Below are 19,713 nucleotides of genomic sequence, written 5' to 3'. Positions count from 1 at the left end.
CATTACTGCATTGTAAGGCAGCTAGGGGTACTCTTGTAGGACAGCATAGATACCCAGGAACAGTGATGTTAATAAATTAATTGGCATCCCAACTTGAAACCGGTATCATTATTATCATCATTTTGCACATCCCTGCACAAAACTGTCCTTCTTTATATTTTCTACTTACTATGTTTATTGTTTTACACAAATATACCAAAGCAAATTCTTTGTATGTGTAAACTTACTTGACAATTAACCTGATTCTGATTCTGATCATCATCATCACCTGTTTGGATGCAGTTACCTGCTGCCTCATATCTTTTTGTCTTCTCTCTCCCCTACTACTAACATGCTGTAATAATACTCTCATCAGCCACTTTATTTATGGTAAATGGTAAATGAACTGTACTTGTATAGTGCCTTTCTAGTCTTGCGACCACTCAAAGCGCTTCACACTACATATCACATTCACCCCATTCACACACTGATGGCAGATGCTAACTGCTCATCAGTTCAAGGAAACTAAGCATTCACACACCGAAGGCACAGCCCTCCAGAGCACTTTGGGGTTCCCAAGGACACTTCAAAATGTGGGCTGGGGGAAGCCGGGATCTAACGATTGGTGGCTGACCTGCTTTATACCACTAAGCCACAGCCACCCGCAGCTGCTCTGACTGCCAGACATGAGTAATGTCTGCAATCTTGAAAGTTTCAAGGGCGCTCTTCTGGACGCATACTCCCAACAAGGGTGGAAAGCAATTTGGGAACTAATGACTCAAAATGCAAATAAAAAATTGTTAAATGTATTAATTTCATTTTCTGTTTAAAACTGTATTGATTAAGTGTTGAATTGTAGTTAAGGGATTCATTTTTTAGCATAAATTTGGCATCACTGTTTAAAACAAAAACTTTACACGTTACAACTCTGAATTCCACCAAAGATGCCTTAAATATATATATATATATATATATATATATATATATATATATATATAAAAAAAAACATACATCCAGTGACAAAGGGACTGTGTAACATTATGCACCACTGACAACAAAACATTCAATAAATCCCAAACTTTGACCAAACCAATTGCAGTTTTATATTCGCAATGATGGATGATCTCACTCGGGAAGCACAAGAACTGCTCAATAATGAATACCAGCAAATGGCTTCAGAAAGAGGAAAACAAGCCACTATAACCACAATAAAATAGCAGCATAACTTAAAATGATAATGATGAACTAAACTACAGAAACAGACTAAAAAATACAAGTTTCAGTAACACATCCACCTTTCTCTTTCAGACATGGATGAGTGTGAGAACGACTACAATGGGGGCTGTGTCCATGAATGCATCAACATACCTGGCAACTACAGGTGCACCTGCTATGATGGATTCATGCTGGCCCACGACGGACACAATTGTATGGGTAAGTTTGTTTAAATACATTCCTCCTCTGTGTGAGTGTTTCTGTTAACAGGGTTGATGAAATTGATGGAGTTGATGATTGATGGATAGATGGACTAAATGACTATAGGGACTATGTACAAAATAGACAGACATTTTATATTCGCCTTAATGTGGCATAATGGGATTTTTGTCTGGATATTTTGATGCTCAGTGGGACTGAAGTATAAAGAACTGAGACATACTGACACATTTGTCAAAAATTAAGACTAGAGAATTTTAAGGCCTATGGGAAGTCTATTTGTGAATGGTTAAACTATCCTTGGTGTGTATCTGTGTGTCTGAGTGTTTTTGGGTGTGGGTGTCTATGCATCCATCTGATTCAGTATATGATTGTGAATCGAAATGTCTGTCTGTCTGTGCTTAAGAGAGTATGCTTAAGGGTACGTGGATGTTCCTGTGTTTGTGTGTGTGTGTGTGTGTCCCTGTATCTCGTAAGCCCGTCTGGCTCAACTTGCCTCTAACCAGAGAGTCCCTCTGTCATCATTTGGAGGGTTTCCATGATTTGTGTTGTTTTGTGCTTGTTTCTCTGTACTGTTGGGAGGGCAGTCGGGGTTGAAGAGTTCTCCTACAGATATCTGGCTGTGCTTTATTACTGACAGCTCCAGCCTAGTTAGCCCCAGTGCTGCGTTACTGACTTAGTGTCAGCCAGACTAATGCTTTTCTTCCACATAGTTCTGCATGGATGGGCTCAAACACATTTCATCCTGTCAGCGCACTGCTGACTCGTGAGAGCAACATAAAATTTAAAAACATAAAAAACATCTTTGGTGGGATATGTTTTGGCATTTATAAGTGTAGCTCATTCTTCAAGCCTTCGGAGAGATTGAGTGAGAGATTGAGTGCTAATAGCAGCAGCCAGCAGTGCAGAGTAGCTGCTGAGTTGTGATTCACCTCATAGGAATAACTTTCAGACAGCTGATAGAGTTAAAGAGCAGAGTTAAAGATGCCCTGCCATCAGAATTCAAAGCACAAACATGGCCAAAAATGTTAAATGAAACCACTGTTAAAAACTGATGCCCATGCTGAGGTTCCAACTTGCTTTTGTGGTTTCTATTGGATGAGTCAAAGTTTTAAACATTGGCTGCACTAATAAAGTTATGTTTTACAGAAGTTAATTCCCATTGCCAAACACGGCAAATATTAAGCAACTAATACATTTCTGTTTTAGCTTTCAGATTTCATTTGGCACATCAGTATTCATTTTGTGAAATTAAAAGAGATATCAGTCACTGAGAATGTAACAGTTTTATTTTATGACACAGCTTTATAACTGACTGACTGACTGATGCATATCCATCATCATAGCATTTTGCTGACTGGCTCATTTTTGGAAAGCAGACATGGGAGTCACTGAAGGAAACAGCCTTACAGCAGCAGAAACTACATGTCTTACACAGGTTAAAACAGGGTTTAACTCAATTTAAATATTTTATTGAACGTGAAAGCAAATGTGAAATGTGAAAGCTCCTCCTTGAACCGCCACCTTAACGTGGTGGAGGGGTTTGAGTACCCGAATGACCCTGGGAGCTATGTTGTCTGGGGCTTTATGCCCCTGGTAGGGTCACCCATGGCAAACAGGTCCAGGGTGACGGGTCAGACTAAGAGCGGTTCAGAAGCCCCCTATGAATTGTCAATCAAGGCCAGTTACGCCGCCCGGATTGGCGCTACCGGGGCCCCACCCTGGAGCCAGGCCTGGGGTGGGTGCTCGACGGCGAGCGCCTGGTGGCCGGCACAGCCCGAAGGAGCGACGCGGGGCCGTCCTCCCGTGGACCCACCACCCGCAGGAGGATCCGTAAGGGGCCGGTGCAGAGAGATCTGGGCGGCAGTCGAAGGCAGGAGCTTCGGCGACCAGATCTCCGGACACAGAAACTGGCTCTAGGGACATGGAATGTCACTTCGCTGGGGGGGAAGGAGCCTGAGCTTGTGCGGGAGGTTGAGCGTTACCGGCTAGATATAGTCGGCCTCGCCTCCACGCACAGCCTGGGCTCTGGAACCCGTCTCCTCGAGAGGGCTGGACGCTCCATTTCTCTGGCGTTGCCTGCGGGGAGAGGCGGCGGGCTGGTGTGGGCCTGCTCATAGCCCCACAGCTCAGCCGTCACGTGTTGGAGTTTACCCCGGTGAACGAGAGGGTCGCGTCCCTCCGCCTCCGGGTGGGGGACAGGTCTCTCACTGTTGTGGCGGCCTATGGGCGAACGGCAGTGCAGAGTACCAGGCCTTCTTGGGGTCCCTGGGAGGGGTACTAGATAGTGCACCGCCCGGGGACTCCGTTGTTCTACTGGGGGACTTCAACGCCCACGTGGGCAACGACAGTGACACCTGGAGAGGGGTAATCGGAAGGAACGGCCCCCCTGATCTGAACCCAAGCGGTGTTCAGTTGTTGGACTTCTGTGCTAGTTGCAGTTTGTCCATAACTAACACCATGTTCAAGCACAAGGGTGTCCATCAGTGCACGTGGCACCAGGACACCTAGGCGGAGGTCGATGATCGACTTTGTTGTCGTATCATCTGACCTCGGCCGCGCGTCTTGGACACTCGGGTGAAGAGAGGGGCGGAGCTGTCAACCGATCACCACCTGGTGGTGAGTTGGATCTGCTGGCAGGGAGGAAGCCGGACAGACTTGGCAGGCCCAAGCGTGTTGTGAGGGTCTGCTGGGAACGTCTGGCGGAGCCCTCTGTCAGCAGGGTCTACAACTCACACCTCCGGGAGAGCTTCTCCCAGATCCCGGGAGGCTGGGGACATTGAGTCCGAGTGGACCATGTTTTCCACCTCCATTGTCGATGCGGCGGCTCGTAGCTGTGGTCGCAAGGTTTCTGGTGCCTGTCACGGCAATCCCCGAACCCGGTGGTGGACGCCGGAAGTAAGGGATGCCGTCAGGCTGAAGAAGGAGTCCTATCGGGCCTTGTTGGCTCGTGGGACTCCCGAGGCAGCTGACAGGTACCGGCAGGCTAAGCGTGCTGCAGCCCGTGCGGTCACAGAGGCAAAAACTCAGGATTGGGAGAGGTTCGGAGAGGCCATGGAGGAGGACTATCGGTCGGCCTCAAAGAAATTCTGGCAAACCGTCCGACGGCTCAGGAGGGGGAAGCAGTGCTTCACCAACACCGTGTACGGTGCGGGGTGGAGAGCTGTTGACCTCGACTGGGGATGTTGTCGGACGGTGGAAGGAATACTTTGAGGATCTCCTCAATCCCGCTGTCACGCCTTCTGAAGAGGAAGCGGAGGCTGGGGACCCGGAGGCGGACTCATCCATCACCCTGGCCGAAGTCACTGAGGTTGTTGGCAAGCTCCTTGGTGGCAAGGCTTCAGGGGTGGATGAGATCCGCCCTGAGTATCTTAAGTCTCTGGATGTTGTGGGACTGTCTTGGCTGACACGTCTCTGCAACATCGCGTGTGGCGGTCTGGGACAGTGCCTCTGGACTGGCAGACCGGGGTGGTGGTCCCTCTGTATAAGAAGGGGGACCGGAGGGTGTGTTCAATCATAGAGGGATCACACTTCTCAGCCTCCCGGTAAGGTCTACTCCAGGGTACTGGAGAGGAGAATTCGTCCGATAGTCGAACCTCGGATTCAGGAGGAGCAGAGTGGTTTTCGTCCCGGTCGTGGAACACTGGACCAGCTCTATACTCTCCATCGGGTGCTCGAGGGTTCATGGGAGTTTGCCCAACCAGTCCACATGTGCTTTGTGGATCTGGAGAAGGCATTCGACCGTGTGCCCGGGCGCTTTGTGGGGAGTGCTCTGGGAGTATGGGGTCCGGGGCCCTTTGCTAAGGGCTGTCCGGTCCCTGTATAACCGGAGCAGGAGCTGTGTTCGCATTGCCGGCAGTAAGTCAGACCTGTTCCCGGTGCATGTTGGACTCCGCCAGGGCTGCCCTTTGTCACCGGTTCTGTTCATAATTTATATGGACAGAATTTCTAGGCGCAGTCAGGGGCCGGAGGGAGTCCGGTTTGGGAACCACAGGATCTCATCTCTGCTGTTTGCAGATGATGTCGTTCTGATGGCTTCTTCAAACCAGGACCTGCAGCATGCACTGGGACGGTTTGCAGCCGAGTGTGAAGCAGCTGGGATGAGAATCAGCTCTTCCAAATCTGAGGCCATGGTTCTTGACCGGAAAAAGGTGGTTTGCTCTCTTCGGGTAGGTGGGGAGTCCTTGCCTCAAGTGGAGGAGTTCAAGTATCTCGGGGTCTTGTTCACGAGTGAGGGACGGATGGAGCGTGAGATTGACAGGCGGATCGGTACAGCGTCTGCAGTGATGCGGGCGCTGTATCGGACCGTTGTGGTGAAGAAGGAGCTGAGTCGAAGGACAAAGCTCTCGATTTACCGGTCAATCTACGCTCCTGCCCTCACCTATGGTCATGAGCTCTGGGTAGTGACCGAAAGGACAAGATCGCGGATACAAGCGGCCGAAATGGGCTTCCTCCGCCGAGTGGCTGGGCGCTCCCTTAGAGATAGGGTGAGGAGCTCAGTCACACGGGGAGCTCGAGTAGAGCCGCTGCTCCTCCACGTCGAGAGGAGCCAGCTGAGGTGGCTAGGGCATCTGATAGGGATGCCTCCTGGACGCCTCCCTCGGGAGGTGTTCTGGGCATGTTCCACCGGGAGGCGGCCCCGGGGAAGACCCAGGACACGCTGGAGGGACTATGTCTCTCGGCTGGCCTGGGAACGCCTCGGGATCCCCCCGGAGGAGCTGGAGGAAGTGTCTGGAGCGAAGGAAGTCTGGGAGTCCCTGCTTAGACTGCTGCCCCCGCGACCCGGCCCCGGATAAGCGGAAGAAAATGGATGGATGGATGGATGGATGGTGAAAGCAAAGGTTACACAATGTAAGTTTAATCCTATAGGTTCAGAGTGACTTTGGTTCAATTTGCAGAATGGATCTATTCACCTAATTTTTGGTTATTTTTAAATACAGTAAATAGAGTGTGTCGTGAAAGTTAAACCAGGGAGCAGTTCAGCAATGCAACTGATAATAAACATTTTTGATAAAAATGATCATATAACTTTCATATTAGTTTTTACTGGCTAATCTACATGTCAGTAATGTAACCATGCCACTATTATAGAAAAGGTTTCAGTCGTAGTCATCTGGACGGACGACTACGACTGAAACCTTTTCTACGATGGAACACTCCTGGACGAATGAGGGACTACACCGTCTCATGCCACTATTATGTCAAATATGGATGGAATTACAATCCAACAAATGTATGTAATGATAACTAAGCAGACTTAATTCTAATTTATATCCATATTTGACAAAATGTTATTATCATCAATTTTACATCATCTGCATAAATCTTTTAAAAAGGCATTTGTTCTTTAACCCCAGTAGATGCCATTGTCATGCTACTGTATGCCTTTTATGTGAACTGTAGAAAATATGAATTTACTGTAGCATCACAGCTAGCTATGGTGGTTGCCTTAGTATCCAGAATCTCATACAATGAAGCTTGTGTGTAAAATCTGATCATACTGAGAGACATGATGGCAACAACTATAAAAATGAAACCCTGGTTGTTAGAGAAACAGATATTTCCTTGAGAAAATGTCAGTTTTCATGTTGGAGCAGTGGGCTGGAAGGAAGGTGTCACTATAACTGTGTCTGATATTGTTTTGTGTTGTTTATTTCCTGCTGGCTTGTCTGTAAATGGACCCTGACTGTCTACAGCCGTTAGCTCACTGGTTAGCTCCTGTGTCGTTATATGTGTTGTGGTTAACTAAAAGCGGCGTGAGGTTAGTAGGGTTGGGCGATGTCTCCCAAATTGGCATATGACGAACACTCATGATGTTATGATGGTAGAGAGCTCAGTGGATGATGGACGATGGCATCGTTCATTGGCCTAACCCTAGAGGTTAGTGGGATTTCACCACACGTGTTTGTGTGCTAAATCAAAGGATGCCAACTGAGTCACGTGAGAACTGTCATCACCTGCTCTTTATGACCTGGCGAGAGGAAGCCAGCCCACGTCTGACTTTAACCAAGAGACTTGCTTTATTGGATTTTGACTGGATGCAGCCTTAATGAATGGCTGCTAATTAAAACTGGGTTACTGAGTTCAAACGAGGCAGTAAAGCGTAAAATCAGATGCAAGATCTGTGTGATCACAATCAAAGCCAGTACAGGCTGTGTGACCTTCCTTTCTCTCTTTTCTCTTTGTTCTTTCTTTTTCTCATTTGGTGGTGCTCATTCCCTCCCCTCTTGCCATTGTTTATTTCCTTCCTCCTTAGTTTTAATCACTGCTTTTTTTCTCTCCCCTGTTCTTTCTTAGTTGCTTCTTTTCTTCCCTCACCCTTTTATCCATTCATTCTTTTCTTTCCTCTATTGCTTCTCTTTTCCACTCCTCCTTTTCCTTCTATTGTGCTTTTCCTCCTCTTCTTTATTTTCTATCTTCTTCACTTATTTTTCCAACAATTTTTTCTTTCTTTTTCCTTCTGCCCTCCTGTCTTCTTCCTTCCTTCCTTTCTATTTTCTTTAATTAATTCCCTCCGTTCGCCCTTTGCTTCTATCCTTCCTGCCTTATGTCCTTCTTCCTTTGTTCTCTCCTAGTATTTCCTTCCTTCTATTATTCTTGTTTCCTCTCCTCTCCTCCAATCTGTAGTTTCCTCTTTTCTCCTCTCCTCTCCTCTCCCCTCCTTTCCATTTCCGGGGGGTGTGAGTGAGTGGCAGTGGTGGACATGTGAGTGGCGCAGAGTTTTGAATTGTTTTCTGTCCCTGATTTTCCTGTATTCTTCATCTGTCCTATGGGCACGATCAGGTAAGCTTTTGTTAATACTTTTGAGTGTTGGCTGAGTGATCAGTGATTTTGTCAGGTGGTTTTTGAGTGGAATGGCGTCCTCCGAGACACCACCTCCATCTATCCAGCAGGGAGTAAGGATAGTCCTGCTGGATAGTAACGTTACTGTGGAGGAGGTTCTTTTGGCTGTCGCTGGTAGGTCACGATAAACTTTCTTTTGCATCAAAAATGAACAAAGCAGAATCAGAAATACAGAATCAGAATCAGAAATACTTTATTGATCCCCGTAGGGAAACTCTTTCTTACAGTAGCTCGTCTTTACGTCAGTGCACACAGGAGAAAACGATATTATACACTATAAACAGGTCAGAAATAAATTAAGTAACATGTTGGTATAAGTATAAGATAAACTAAGTGTCGAGTACCAAGTGGGTTTACTGGTAGATGGTGAAGTACAGTATAAATACAATGTCACTAATTATGTAATAAATAATAGTAAAAGCGGAGGTGCATGTACTGTCGAGAGTAATTGAGGTATATCCGTAACAGTAAATAAGAAAAACTAACAAGGGAAAACTAATATTGCACTTGAGTAGTAAACAGAATATTGCACAATTATTATTAATTATGGCGGAGATGTAATGCTCAATGTCCAGTTTAGTGACCTAGGGTCAAACAGACTAATCCTTAGAGGGAGGAGTTAAATAGTTTGATGGCCACAGGCAGGAATGACTTCCTGTGGCGCTCTGTGGTGCTCTTTGGTGGGATGAGTCTTCCGCTGAAGGTGCTCCTTTGTTTAGCCAGCACGTCATGGAGCGGGTGGGAGACACTGTCCAAGATGGCGTGTAGTTTGGCCAGCATCCTCCTCTCTGACACCACCGCCACAGTGGTTGTGTTCTTAAAGGTGAGTCTCATGTTCATCATCTGATAGAGAGTGGCGTGTTTATCAGGGATGTATTTGTGCAGGTTTACCCGCTGTCAATTTTGAAACATTCAAAAAGTCTGTTAGAGTGACAAGTTCATCAGATCTGTTGGTGTACTGAAAAGGCTGGTCGGGTTTGATCTCTTGGATGAAAAGAAATGTTTCTGCCTAAAAAAACCATATCACAACTCTGAGAAAAGGAAAAAAGGTACAACTGCTAAAAAGACTAGAAAGTAACATGATCATGTATCACACGGTGTTTTCCTCTTTTTACTATTCTCTGCTTGTTTCATCGTGTCTTTTTCTCTTCTCTGACCTGCGGAGCCTCAAAATAGGGTCTTTGAATATTAATGGTGGGAGAGATAGGCACAAAAGAGATTTAATCTCAGAAGTCTCTATTCAGAAAAGGACTGATGTGTTGTTTTTGCAAGAGACATATACTAATCCAACAGATGAAACAGACTGGGGCTTATGGTGGGAGGGTTTGTGTGCTTTTAGCCATGGCACTAACCTTAGTGCAGGGGTAGCTGTTCTGTTTAGAGCAAATGCAACTGTTTTATCTTCTACTGAAGTGGTGAAGGGTCGGCTGTTGATTGTCAGGGCAGAAACAGAGAGCTCTGTGTTCTGTTTTGTTAACATATATGCCCCAAATCAAGGAACAGAAAGAGTAGGTTTTTTCACCCTGCTAAAAGAGCTAAGGACTTACCATCAGGATCAACTCGTCATTGGGGGGATTTCAACTGTAGTCTAGATTTTCCTGTGGACAGGACAAGTGAGGAACCGCATCCACAGTCATCTTAGAGCCTTAACAGTGTCATCACACACCTGGATGTGTTAGACACATGGGTCAAGCATACACATGGGTGAGGGTCAGCAATAATAGGGTGAGTGCAGCTAGACTGGATAGGATCTACATTTCTAAAAGTCTCAGCTCTAGATTAGTTCACAGTAACATAAGTCCAGTTGGCTTCACAAACCACCACTTTGTCAGTACAGACTTGATTCATTTCGCCAGGTGAAAGGGTTAAGTCCTACTGGCCTTTTAACAACAAACCCCCGGCAAGAAAACACTTTCTTCCAGAGCTTTGAGTGCTTTTGGCAGCATTGGAAAATGAAAAAGATGATTTTATTTTTTTAAAGCTGGTGTGGGAGGTTGGTAAAATACGTGTTTTTTCCAGCTGTACACCTCTCATTCCACAGCTAAGATAAAGGTAGCAGTTCACTAACTTGAAGCCAACATTAGAAATATTGAACAGGGGTTAAACAGAGACTCGGATCCCACTATGGGTTATCTGCCAGAGAAGAGGTTGGAGTTGAGCTCCTTCCTGCAGGAGAGAGTGAAGGGAGCTCTGGAGGAGTTGACAGTTGCTGTCAACCAGATGACATCAGGACGGGCACCAAGGATTGATGGTCTCACCATTGACCTTTTTAAGCGGTTCTGGAATATCCTTGGGCCGGATTTACATGGTGTTTTGTTGGAATGTTTCAACTCTTCCTGTCTCCTGTCAGCGAGCAGTGCTTTCCCTGTTGCTGAAGAAAGGAGACCTAGCCTTACTTAAGAACTGGAGGCCAGTTGCCCTTGTCTGTAAAGACTATAAGGTGCTTTCCAGAGCTCTTTCAAACAGACTTAAGGATATCCTGGAAATAATTGTACATACGGACCAAGCCTATTGTGTACTTGACAGGACAATCATGGACAACATTTTTCTCTTTCGGGATGTTATTGATGTGTGTAAATATTATAATGTTGATTTTGGCATTGTCTCTTTGGACCAGGAGAAAGCTTTTGACGGGGTGGATCACTCTTACTTGTTTTCTGCACTTAGGGCTTTTGGTATGGGTGAAAATGTTTCTGCATTGGGTTGGTCAATTGTATAGTGGTGCTCAATGTATGGTGAAGATGGGGGCAGGGCTGAGTCGGCCAATCCCTGTACATTGAGGGATAAGACAGGGTTGTCCCATCTCATATCCCATCACTATATAGCTTAGCTATTGAGCTCTTGCTGTGCAGGTATAGAGGTCAGCTCAGTGGTCTCCCACTGCTTGGGTCCTCGAATCTTGATCGTCCTCCTACTGTTTCAGCTTATGGTAAATGGTAAATGGACTGTACTTGAATAGCGCCTTCCTAATCTTCTGACCACTCAAAACGCTTCACTTATGCAGATGATGTCAATGTTTTTGTCTCCAGCCAGGGGGATGTTCAATGCAAGATGCCCTGTCACTGACTGAAAAGGCCTCATCTGCACAGGTGAACTGGGCAAAGAGTGAGGCTTTGTTGGTGGGACAGTGGAGGGACCAGGCAGTGCCTAGTTTGCTGGGAGGTCTTGAGTGGGTGAAGGACGGGCTGAAAGTGCTGGGAGTATTTTTGGGCACTGAACACTTTGAAATAAAGGACTGGGAGGGAGTTAAGGAGAAAGTGTGTGCTCGGTTGTCTAAATGGAAATGGTTGCTACCCCAGCTGTTATATAGGGGAAGAGTGCTGGTTGCCAATAACTTGTTCACCTCAGCTCTTTGGCACAGACTCATTGCTCTGATGCCACCAAGAGGCCTGATAGAGGACATTCAGATAGCCATCCTGGACTTTTTCTGGGCCGGGCAGGAGCCCTCTACCTGCCTGTGGCTGAAGGGGGGCATGGACTAATCAACATCCAGTCTAAAATCGCCTCTTTTAGACTCCAGACTGCACAAAGACTGCTGTACAGCTGTGGCCCAAGCTGGTTCGATACAGCTCGACTGCTGCTGAGGAGAGCTGGGCGATTGAGCTACGATAAACAGCTCTTCCTCTTACAACCCGAGGATGTGGACTTTACTGGACTGACACCTTTTTACAGCTCTGTATTGCAGGCATGGCAGATTTTTAAGTTCACACGTGCCACAAATGAGATTCCGGGCATGTGGTTGTTTGAGGAATCGTTGTTTTTTAACAACCTCATAAAAACTCAAACACTGCTGTCTGTCAGCCTGCGAGCCAATCTCAAAGAGGCTGGCTGCAACAAACTGGGTCATCTGATGAAGATGACAGCAACATCTGTGGACATCCTGAGAGAGAATAGCAACATCACCTTTATTAGGCTGATCAACAGAGTGGTGGAGGAAGTCTGAGGAGTTTCTGTCTTCTGTCTTAAGACACATACACCGTAGGAGTTTTGGGTGGGTAACTGCTCTGGAAGCGCAGAGAAGCGTGTAGGACTGCAACTCTGCAGTATGAACTCTGAGTTGTCATGGTTTTAGTCCACTAATGAACTTGGCCAGATTTCTGGATATGAGAGCTGCTCCATCCAAAGTGGGATGAATGCCGTCTCTCCTAATCAGGCCAGGTCTTCCCCAAAAAGTCAATTATCTACAAAGCCCACAACGTTTGTTGGACACCACCTCGACAGCCAGCGGTGGAATGAAGACATGCGGCTAAACATGTCATCACTGGTCAGGTTTGGCAGGGGCCCAGAGAAAACTACAGAGTCCGACATTGTCTTTGAAAATGTACACACCAACTCAACATTAACTTCAGTGACCTCTGATTGGTGTAATCGGGAGTCGTTACGTCGTGAATAACAATCTTACTGTATTTATGTTTATCCTTAGCCAGCAGTTTTAAATAGGATTCATCGTCGCCCGCTCTGGCCCCAGGACTATGGTCACTGGTGTCGCTAACTTCACGTTTTTCAAAATGGAGCTGCCAATAATCAGAGTTGGTTTCTCAGCAGGTGTGTCGCTGAGTGGGGAGAACTTGTTAGAAACATGAACAGGTTGGTGGTGAACCGTGGGCTTCTGCTTAGGGCTATGCTTCCTTCAGACAGTCAGGGAGCCTGGGTGCCATGAGCTGCCGGGAGACGGCTAACAGGAGCAACCTCTGATTGGTCCGCACCGGCTACTGGGGGCTGGCTAACTACAGCAGCTAATGATTGAGTTCCCATGGTGCGGAACCGCGTTTCCAATTCACTAAGCCTCGCCTCCAACGCTACAAATAAACTACGTTTATTACATGTACCATTATTACTAAAGGAGGCAGAGGAATAGCTAAACATTTGACACACCAAGCAAGAGAGAGCAGGAGAGTGAGAGGGAGAGTGAGAGGGAGAGAGAGAAGCCATTGCTAGCTGCTAAGCTAAAGAACGGTGGCTAGCAAAACTGAATAGCGTGTAAACTGTGGGATTAGCGAGAAAGTCATTAAAAGAAGGAGAGACCTATGAATGCTTGAGCAGAACTAGTGTAAGTTTATAGCAGATAGTTAATCACTATAATGAACAATCAAACAAAATTAACTGTGATGAGCTAAAGCAGCAGAAATACGCTACTAGTGAAACACCGGTGACCGGAAATGACACAATACACTTACTACAGCACGTCAGCATGTATTTGTATGTAGAATTTTAATTAAATGTAATTAAATAAAAGTAGTGCAGTAAAAACTACAATATTTCCATCTGAAATGTAGTGGAGTACAAGTATAACTTTTTAGTAACTTTTCACCGCTGTTTAGTAGTATGGCTAGTATATGGACAGACAGACAGTTAATTGTTTTTAAGTAGCCCCACCGTTTCAGTCTTTTAGCACCAGATTTGACCAATACTGCAACTATGTGTAACCAATTTACAGTATGCCAATAATATGTCATGGTACTATCAGCAACTGGAGGCCTTAGAATTACTGAAGCTGTAAAAAACAACAACAAATTGTCTTCTCTGCACAGTGGCAACAAAAGAGGAAAAATCATCCTGCTCTGCCTCTAGTAGCACTATGCTGTTTGTACAGCAGCATCTTGGTACATGAATTTTGCAAGAATATCAGGCAGCATCCAGGCCTCAGAGGAGAAAACTTGATGGATAGTTTTTGGATGTTGGATCTGAATGTGGACGGAGTGATGGGTCTGGCCTGTGTCTTAAAACTCTGACAGGCAAAGCAGCTTTTCTCCTAAATCTGTCACACACACACACACACACACACACACACACACACACACACACACACACACACACTTGTATGTGACTGGTTTGACCTTGCCAACACTTCCAAAAGTGATGCAAGATACATGGTCAGCCAAACTGAGAACACCTAAGCCTTTCTTTTAGGGCAATGCAAATATCTGCAAAATCTGTCTTCTAGATATTAAATAATGCTTTGATCTCATAAGAGCAAAGGGAGATCAGGATTAATCTGAAACAAATAAGGACATTAGGCCATACATTGAGGAACAGAGATCCTCAATTAAGTGTGGTGCTTCCTTGTGTGTTTATAGTGTGTATATGTGTGTAGTGTATATTTTCACCCCTGCTACAATATGATCATGTGTCTTCCATGTATGTACAGACACCATCTTATCACTTTTCATAGTGAGTTTTAGATACTTTTACTATTAATAGTCATTTTCCTATTCCATGAGCAAACCAAGTGTTTTTAAAAGGTGGAATTTAATTGCATTATTTTTGATTATTGATATTTGTTTTACTCAGTTCATGCTTGCTTAGTTGTTTTTGTACCCAGTGAAAGCTTAGTTTTTGCATGGTCTCACTCTACTGTGTTTATTTAAGAAAAGCTTGCTTCCTGAAGTGCACAGATCTGAACAGATAAAACCAGCCTATTTGTAAGCAAAGGTGTTGAGATGACTCATAGGAAATGACTCATTTTAATAGGAGCCTGTATTATGTGGCTTACTCTGATACATCTGTTTTTGCAAATATGGGATATCAAATTTTGGAACAAAATACTGTAATTTCACATTTCAAACCACATAAACCCCCCCAAAAAGAGAAAAAATAGAAATGCTGGCATAGGAAGGCGGTGTCTAGTGACTGGTTAGGGTTGTACTTCAGGTATGATGCGTTTTACGTAGGATCAGTCTGTATTTAGCCCACTTTGAGAAGATAGACGACACTGCAGACTGGCTAATGCGTTCATGTGTATTGGTTACCATATCGTCACCGGCCTCTCTGATACTTTGTTTACTGTCATCACTTACTGTAGAGGTAAATAATGCCCTGTGATGCACAATAACCATATAAACAGAACTTTGAGAGACTGACGTATAGGCCTATTGTCAAACCGCAGTTTGAGCCCAGCTCCAACCTTTGCCTTCACGCTGCCCGCCAACAAGGACCTCAGTGTTTGATATAATGTCTCACTCTCAAGTGTCTCATTCAGCAGGAGATTTACTGTATGAATGAGGGCATACTCTGTGCCACACGATGAAACACGCTCCCTCCATCACCCTATCATACATGCATACATGCAATCAAAACTGGCAGTCTGTGAACATCCTGAGGCTGATCATGTCTCGCCTCTCGTATGATGAGCTGTCATAACATCGTACGTCAGCACTGTGGCTTGAATCGGCTGTTATGAGTTCAAAGATGCTGTAAATTAAAATCATATGTCTTCCATGACTGATAGAAGGGCGACTGTGGCTTAGTGGTAGAGCGGGTGGTCCACCAATTGGAAGGTCGATCCCGGCTTCCCCCAGCCCGAAGTCGAAGTGTCCTTGGGCAAGACTCTGAACCCGAGGGCCGTGCCTTCGGTGTGTGAATGGTGTGAATGTGATATGTAGTTGAAGTGCTTTGAGTAGTCAGAAGGCTCTATATAAGTACACAGGAACACATTAGCCAAATACAGACTGATCCTACGTAACACGTATCATACCTGAAGTACAACCTAATTCTCTACAGTCCATTTACCAAGACCTGCTAACTGTAACCCTTCTGCTTTCTGACTCATCAATCATAGCTGGGCCCCTATCCTCAGAAGACATTTGTTGCAGTAAGCTTTTGGTTTCAGGTTCCTTAATTTGACAGAAAGATGCAAATACTAAACATTGAAGCTCAGTGCAGTTGGGGAGGAAATTAGCTTTGGTGTAACCCTTCAGAGTAAGCTGCAGCGTAAAGTCACTGTCAAAGTGCAACAGCTCCATTTAAAAACAATATTTTTGTCCAACTTGTTTGTTTCTCTGTCAGAGTTCACACTCAATTTATTTTATATTTTCTCATACGCTCTGGCCCTGCCTGTGAAAAACAATAAAGACTTTGTGGCTTTTAATAGACCCAAAGCATACTATTCAGAAACCTCAGAACCTTCTGGTGTTCTGAATGAGACTTGGATGAAAAACTACACTTTGGAAATTTGTTGAAAAAAAAAGAAAAAAAAAAGTTTGCGTGATCTGAAGGAAGTCGCTCCATCATCTTCCAGATGCACTGTGTCAACAAGTTAGGGCACTAATTGATTTAAGATTGCCTAATTGTACTCTGATTAAAGAGCGGTCCTGTTCGGATCCTTTCTTCCTTTTGATTTTGACTTTATTTATTTGGTTTTGGTGTGGACACAGCTGGGCTCAATGTGTCGATCGTTCGGTGCCCTCTGTGAATGTCTGGTGCGCTCGCGTGAGTTTATTTTCCTTCCGACGCGTCCTTTTCATTCCACTGCGAGATCTAAGAGGTGACTGCACAGCGGGGAGTCATCGACCACAGCATGTCACAGAGAGGTCCAACATGTAACAGACAAGAGGTGGGAGACAAGACAGAGGGGGAGGGAAGGGGCAGATAAACTGAAGCGACATTTGACAAGCTCCCATGGAGCTATCAAGTCCAAATTAATGAAAGCCACTTGATTTGTTTTAAAATAAGGGACCAAAAATGTGTTCCTGTAATTACAAATGCTTGATTACAAAGAAAGACAGAGACACAAAGGCAATATGTAAAATGTCAACATTTTATTTTAAAACTGGATCATTGGCGCACACCTCCACCAACAATATGAAGAATACTATGAACTGAAGCCTCATATTAGTTGAACTTAAGAATGCATTTTTGCACAGAAGGACTGTGATTTTGTCCCCATCTTTTACATTAGAATCACATTAGGAAGGGATCACTTTACAGCCAGTGTGGACAGGAAGAACAGTTACAGCCACCAAAAACTATTTCAATGTACATATGGACAAGTGAAAAACGTATTAAAATGTGAACATAGCCTTTAAGTAAAGGAATCATCAAAGCTGAGGTTAAATGATTAAAACATGTCTCTCAACTCTAAAATAAGCCGTAGTGTTCTTGGAAAGGAGTGTATGATGAGGAACAAGAGAAAGAGATGTTCAATTAAATTCAATTTTATTTATATAGCGCCAATTCATAACAGAAGTTATCTCATTGCACTTTTCCTATAGAGCAGGTCTAGAACGTACTGTTTATAATATTAATTACAGAGACCCAACAAATCCCAACAAATCCCACCATGAGCACGCATTTGGTGACAGTGGCAAGTAAAAACTTCCTTTAAGAGGCAGAAACCTTGGACAGAACCAGACTCAATGGTGGGCGGCCATCCACCGCTGCCGTGTTAGTTCATGTTTCTCACCTTTTGTGCTTTCATGGTAGCACATTTGTGCTGTTACTTGTGGTTTTCCTCACTGTTCCCTGCCTCATGATCAAACTTTCTAGAAAGGTTCATGCAAATCTTTTCATAAATGTTTGAAATATACCTGTATCGTTTTGGATAATAAATCTCCTGTGTTGGAGCTGTTCAAAGTTGAATTAAAAAAATCAAAATGCATATTCAGCATTTTTGACTGACTTAATTTGTTTGAATCCTCACTTACAAGAGTTTTGTTTCCCCTTCAAGCCCCCACCATCCCCCTTCACCCTCATCTCTCTCCCTTCCCTTCTTCCCCCCCCCCCCCGATGTGTCAAGCACATCCTTGTTGTGTCTAAACAAACTTTTATGCAAGTTTAGACAAGCACAATCAAACAAAACAGATGGGCTCCGGTTGAAACATGCAAAATGGCCCTGTGGCCTGTGTTTATGCAGAAATGTTGGCAGAGATCAATTGGACTTGGAGATGGCTGCATTTCTTCTTTCTCTCTCTATATGTCTCTCTCTCCCCCTCCAGCATGAAAATGAAGTGCATCAGTCATATTAATGACATCCCTTAAACCATGAGATTTGCCTGAAACGGTGTTAGGAAGTGAAATGAAAACAAAGCCCAGAGTTCAGCGAGGACACAATGACTTCTGCGGCACTAATACACCAGTATATTTACACATGAATGGGAGGTTTATGGATGTATGACAGAATTAAGTCAGCATTAAGTTTAATTGCACTCCCATGCACATTCAGTGAAAATGATGGCCATACAGCTGAGTTGATCTGCCACTTTGAATGGATTTGTGGATAGCTCAAACATGTCTGCATATTCGGAAAGTGTATTGAATTATAATTTGGCAATTCCCAGGTTTTGGTAAGGTTGGAATCTTGGATATTGGTTAGTTAGGCGGGGCATGAGTGTAAATCACACTGACCATAATCCTCAAATCAAATCACAAAATGGTCTGGGAAAACTGGAATTTTGGAATTTTGCTTCATGCTAGTTTATTTAAATAGCTTAAAAATTCACAAGGCGACCCCCAAATTACTATAGTTTTCCATCTAGAAGCAGGACTGCAAGCAATGGTGCAAAACGGTGGTAACAGGTGGTACAGAGGCAGACCTCAGTGAATAAAAAGATACAGTAGATTCAGCAGTTGGCAAGTGTTTTGCAGAGGCTCTAACAGCTGTATACAGTAACTCTTACCAACACAGCTGTGTTGTCTATGGTGCTACAGCAGTATCTCTTCATCTCTGCACTGTGCACAACCACTCTTTCTATCCTGTTATTTTTTGGCCTCCCTTCCTCTTAATGAACTCAGGCTCTGTAACTGGAGGAGCATCAGTGCTGGTGCCTATTTTGTGCCTCGTTTTCTAAGGTCCCCTTGGAGCTGATCACTTTCTCCTTAAATCCATGTAGGGGCCTCTTCAATAAACAGAACTGAGGAGAAGGAGAAAGTGGAGGAGAAAAGATGAGTATAGGAAGAACATCTTGATAAGTGTATTTTTTTTTTGGCTTGCTCTCTGGTGGATAGTTGATGTTTTACTAGTTCTCCAAGCAGAAGAAGGTGGAGCATTAAAGAAGAGGCTCTGTGTTTAACATCGGAAACCTTTTCCTCCACTCCTGCCCTCCTCCTTTTCTCTCGCGTCAGGGTTAACATGATTGTAAAGTATTCCTTCTCTCTCCACACACTGTTAACAAGGCTCTTAAAGGCTCCGTCCACTCTGCAGGGTTTAACAAGCCCACCGCCACCTTCTAAAAGTAGAGAAATGAGTTTCCAGGGAAAACCACAAATGAAAACCCCACAGTAAGTGTCAGGAGCTGCGAGGACCCAGGCAGATAGAGAGGTAAAAACAGACAGGGTAAGAGAGTGTCAGATGAAGATTTACTTGTGTATCTAATCATGGGCCAAATGTATCTGACTTTTTTGCCACTGTCTGTTTCCTGATTCCAGTCAACAATCAACAGGAAATCAACAATCAACAGGAGCCTTTCATATTGATGATAGTGAAATAAAAGGCTTGATGGACACAGATATGGATAGGGGAATAGAAGGAGACAAATGGAGACCGAAACAGAGACAGACTGGGTTCTCACAGAAGATAGTTACAGATAGATGCATGTCTTTGTGTCTTCAGGCAGCTCATAATGATAATGATTGCTAATGACAGGCTATTGAATTGAAGTTTGCTGGATAAGCTAATGATAAGTATATGTGGGGATTTTCTTCCTCTGACACTTGAGGTTTTCCCCAATTGTCTGGTTGTTT

At 44.6% G+C, this 19,713-nt stretch overlaps 1 protein-coding gene across 9 annotated transcripts in view; it reads left to right on the top strand.

The window, feature by feature from the left end:
* Positions 1 to 19,713, top strand: part of scube1 (signal peptide, CUB domain, EGF-like 1) — a 154,952-nt gene that overhangs the window by 34,164 nt on the left and 101,075 nt on the right. For all 9 annotated transcript variants that reach the window (XM_044186158.1, XM_044186161.1, XM_044186165.1 and 6 more), the window contains one exon: positions 1,288 to 1,413. In XM_044186158.1, coding sequence (XP_044042093.1) covers positions 1,288 to 1,413 — 126 coding nt within the window. The remainder of the gene's footprint in view (positions 1 to 1,287; positions 1,414 to 19,713) is intronic.

This window comes from Siniperca chuatsi, linkage group LG23 (assembly GCF_020085105.1).
Source record: "Siniperca chuatsi isolate FFG_IHB_CAS linkage group LG23, ASM2008510v1, whole genome shotgun sequence".
Taxonomy (NCBI): domain Eukaryota; kingdom Metazoa; phylum Chordata; class Actinopteri; order Centrarchiformes; family Sinipercidae; genus Siniperca; species Siniperca chuatsi.
Note: the sequence above shows the minus strand (reverse complement) of the source record. Positions and strands in the feature narration are given on the sequence as shown.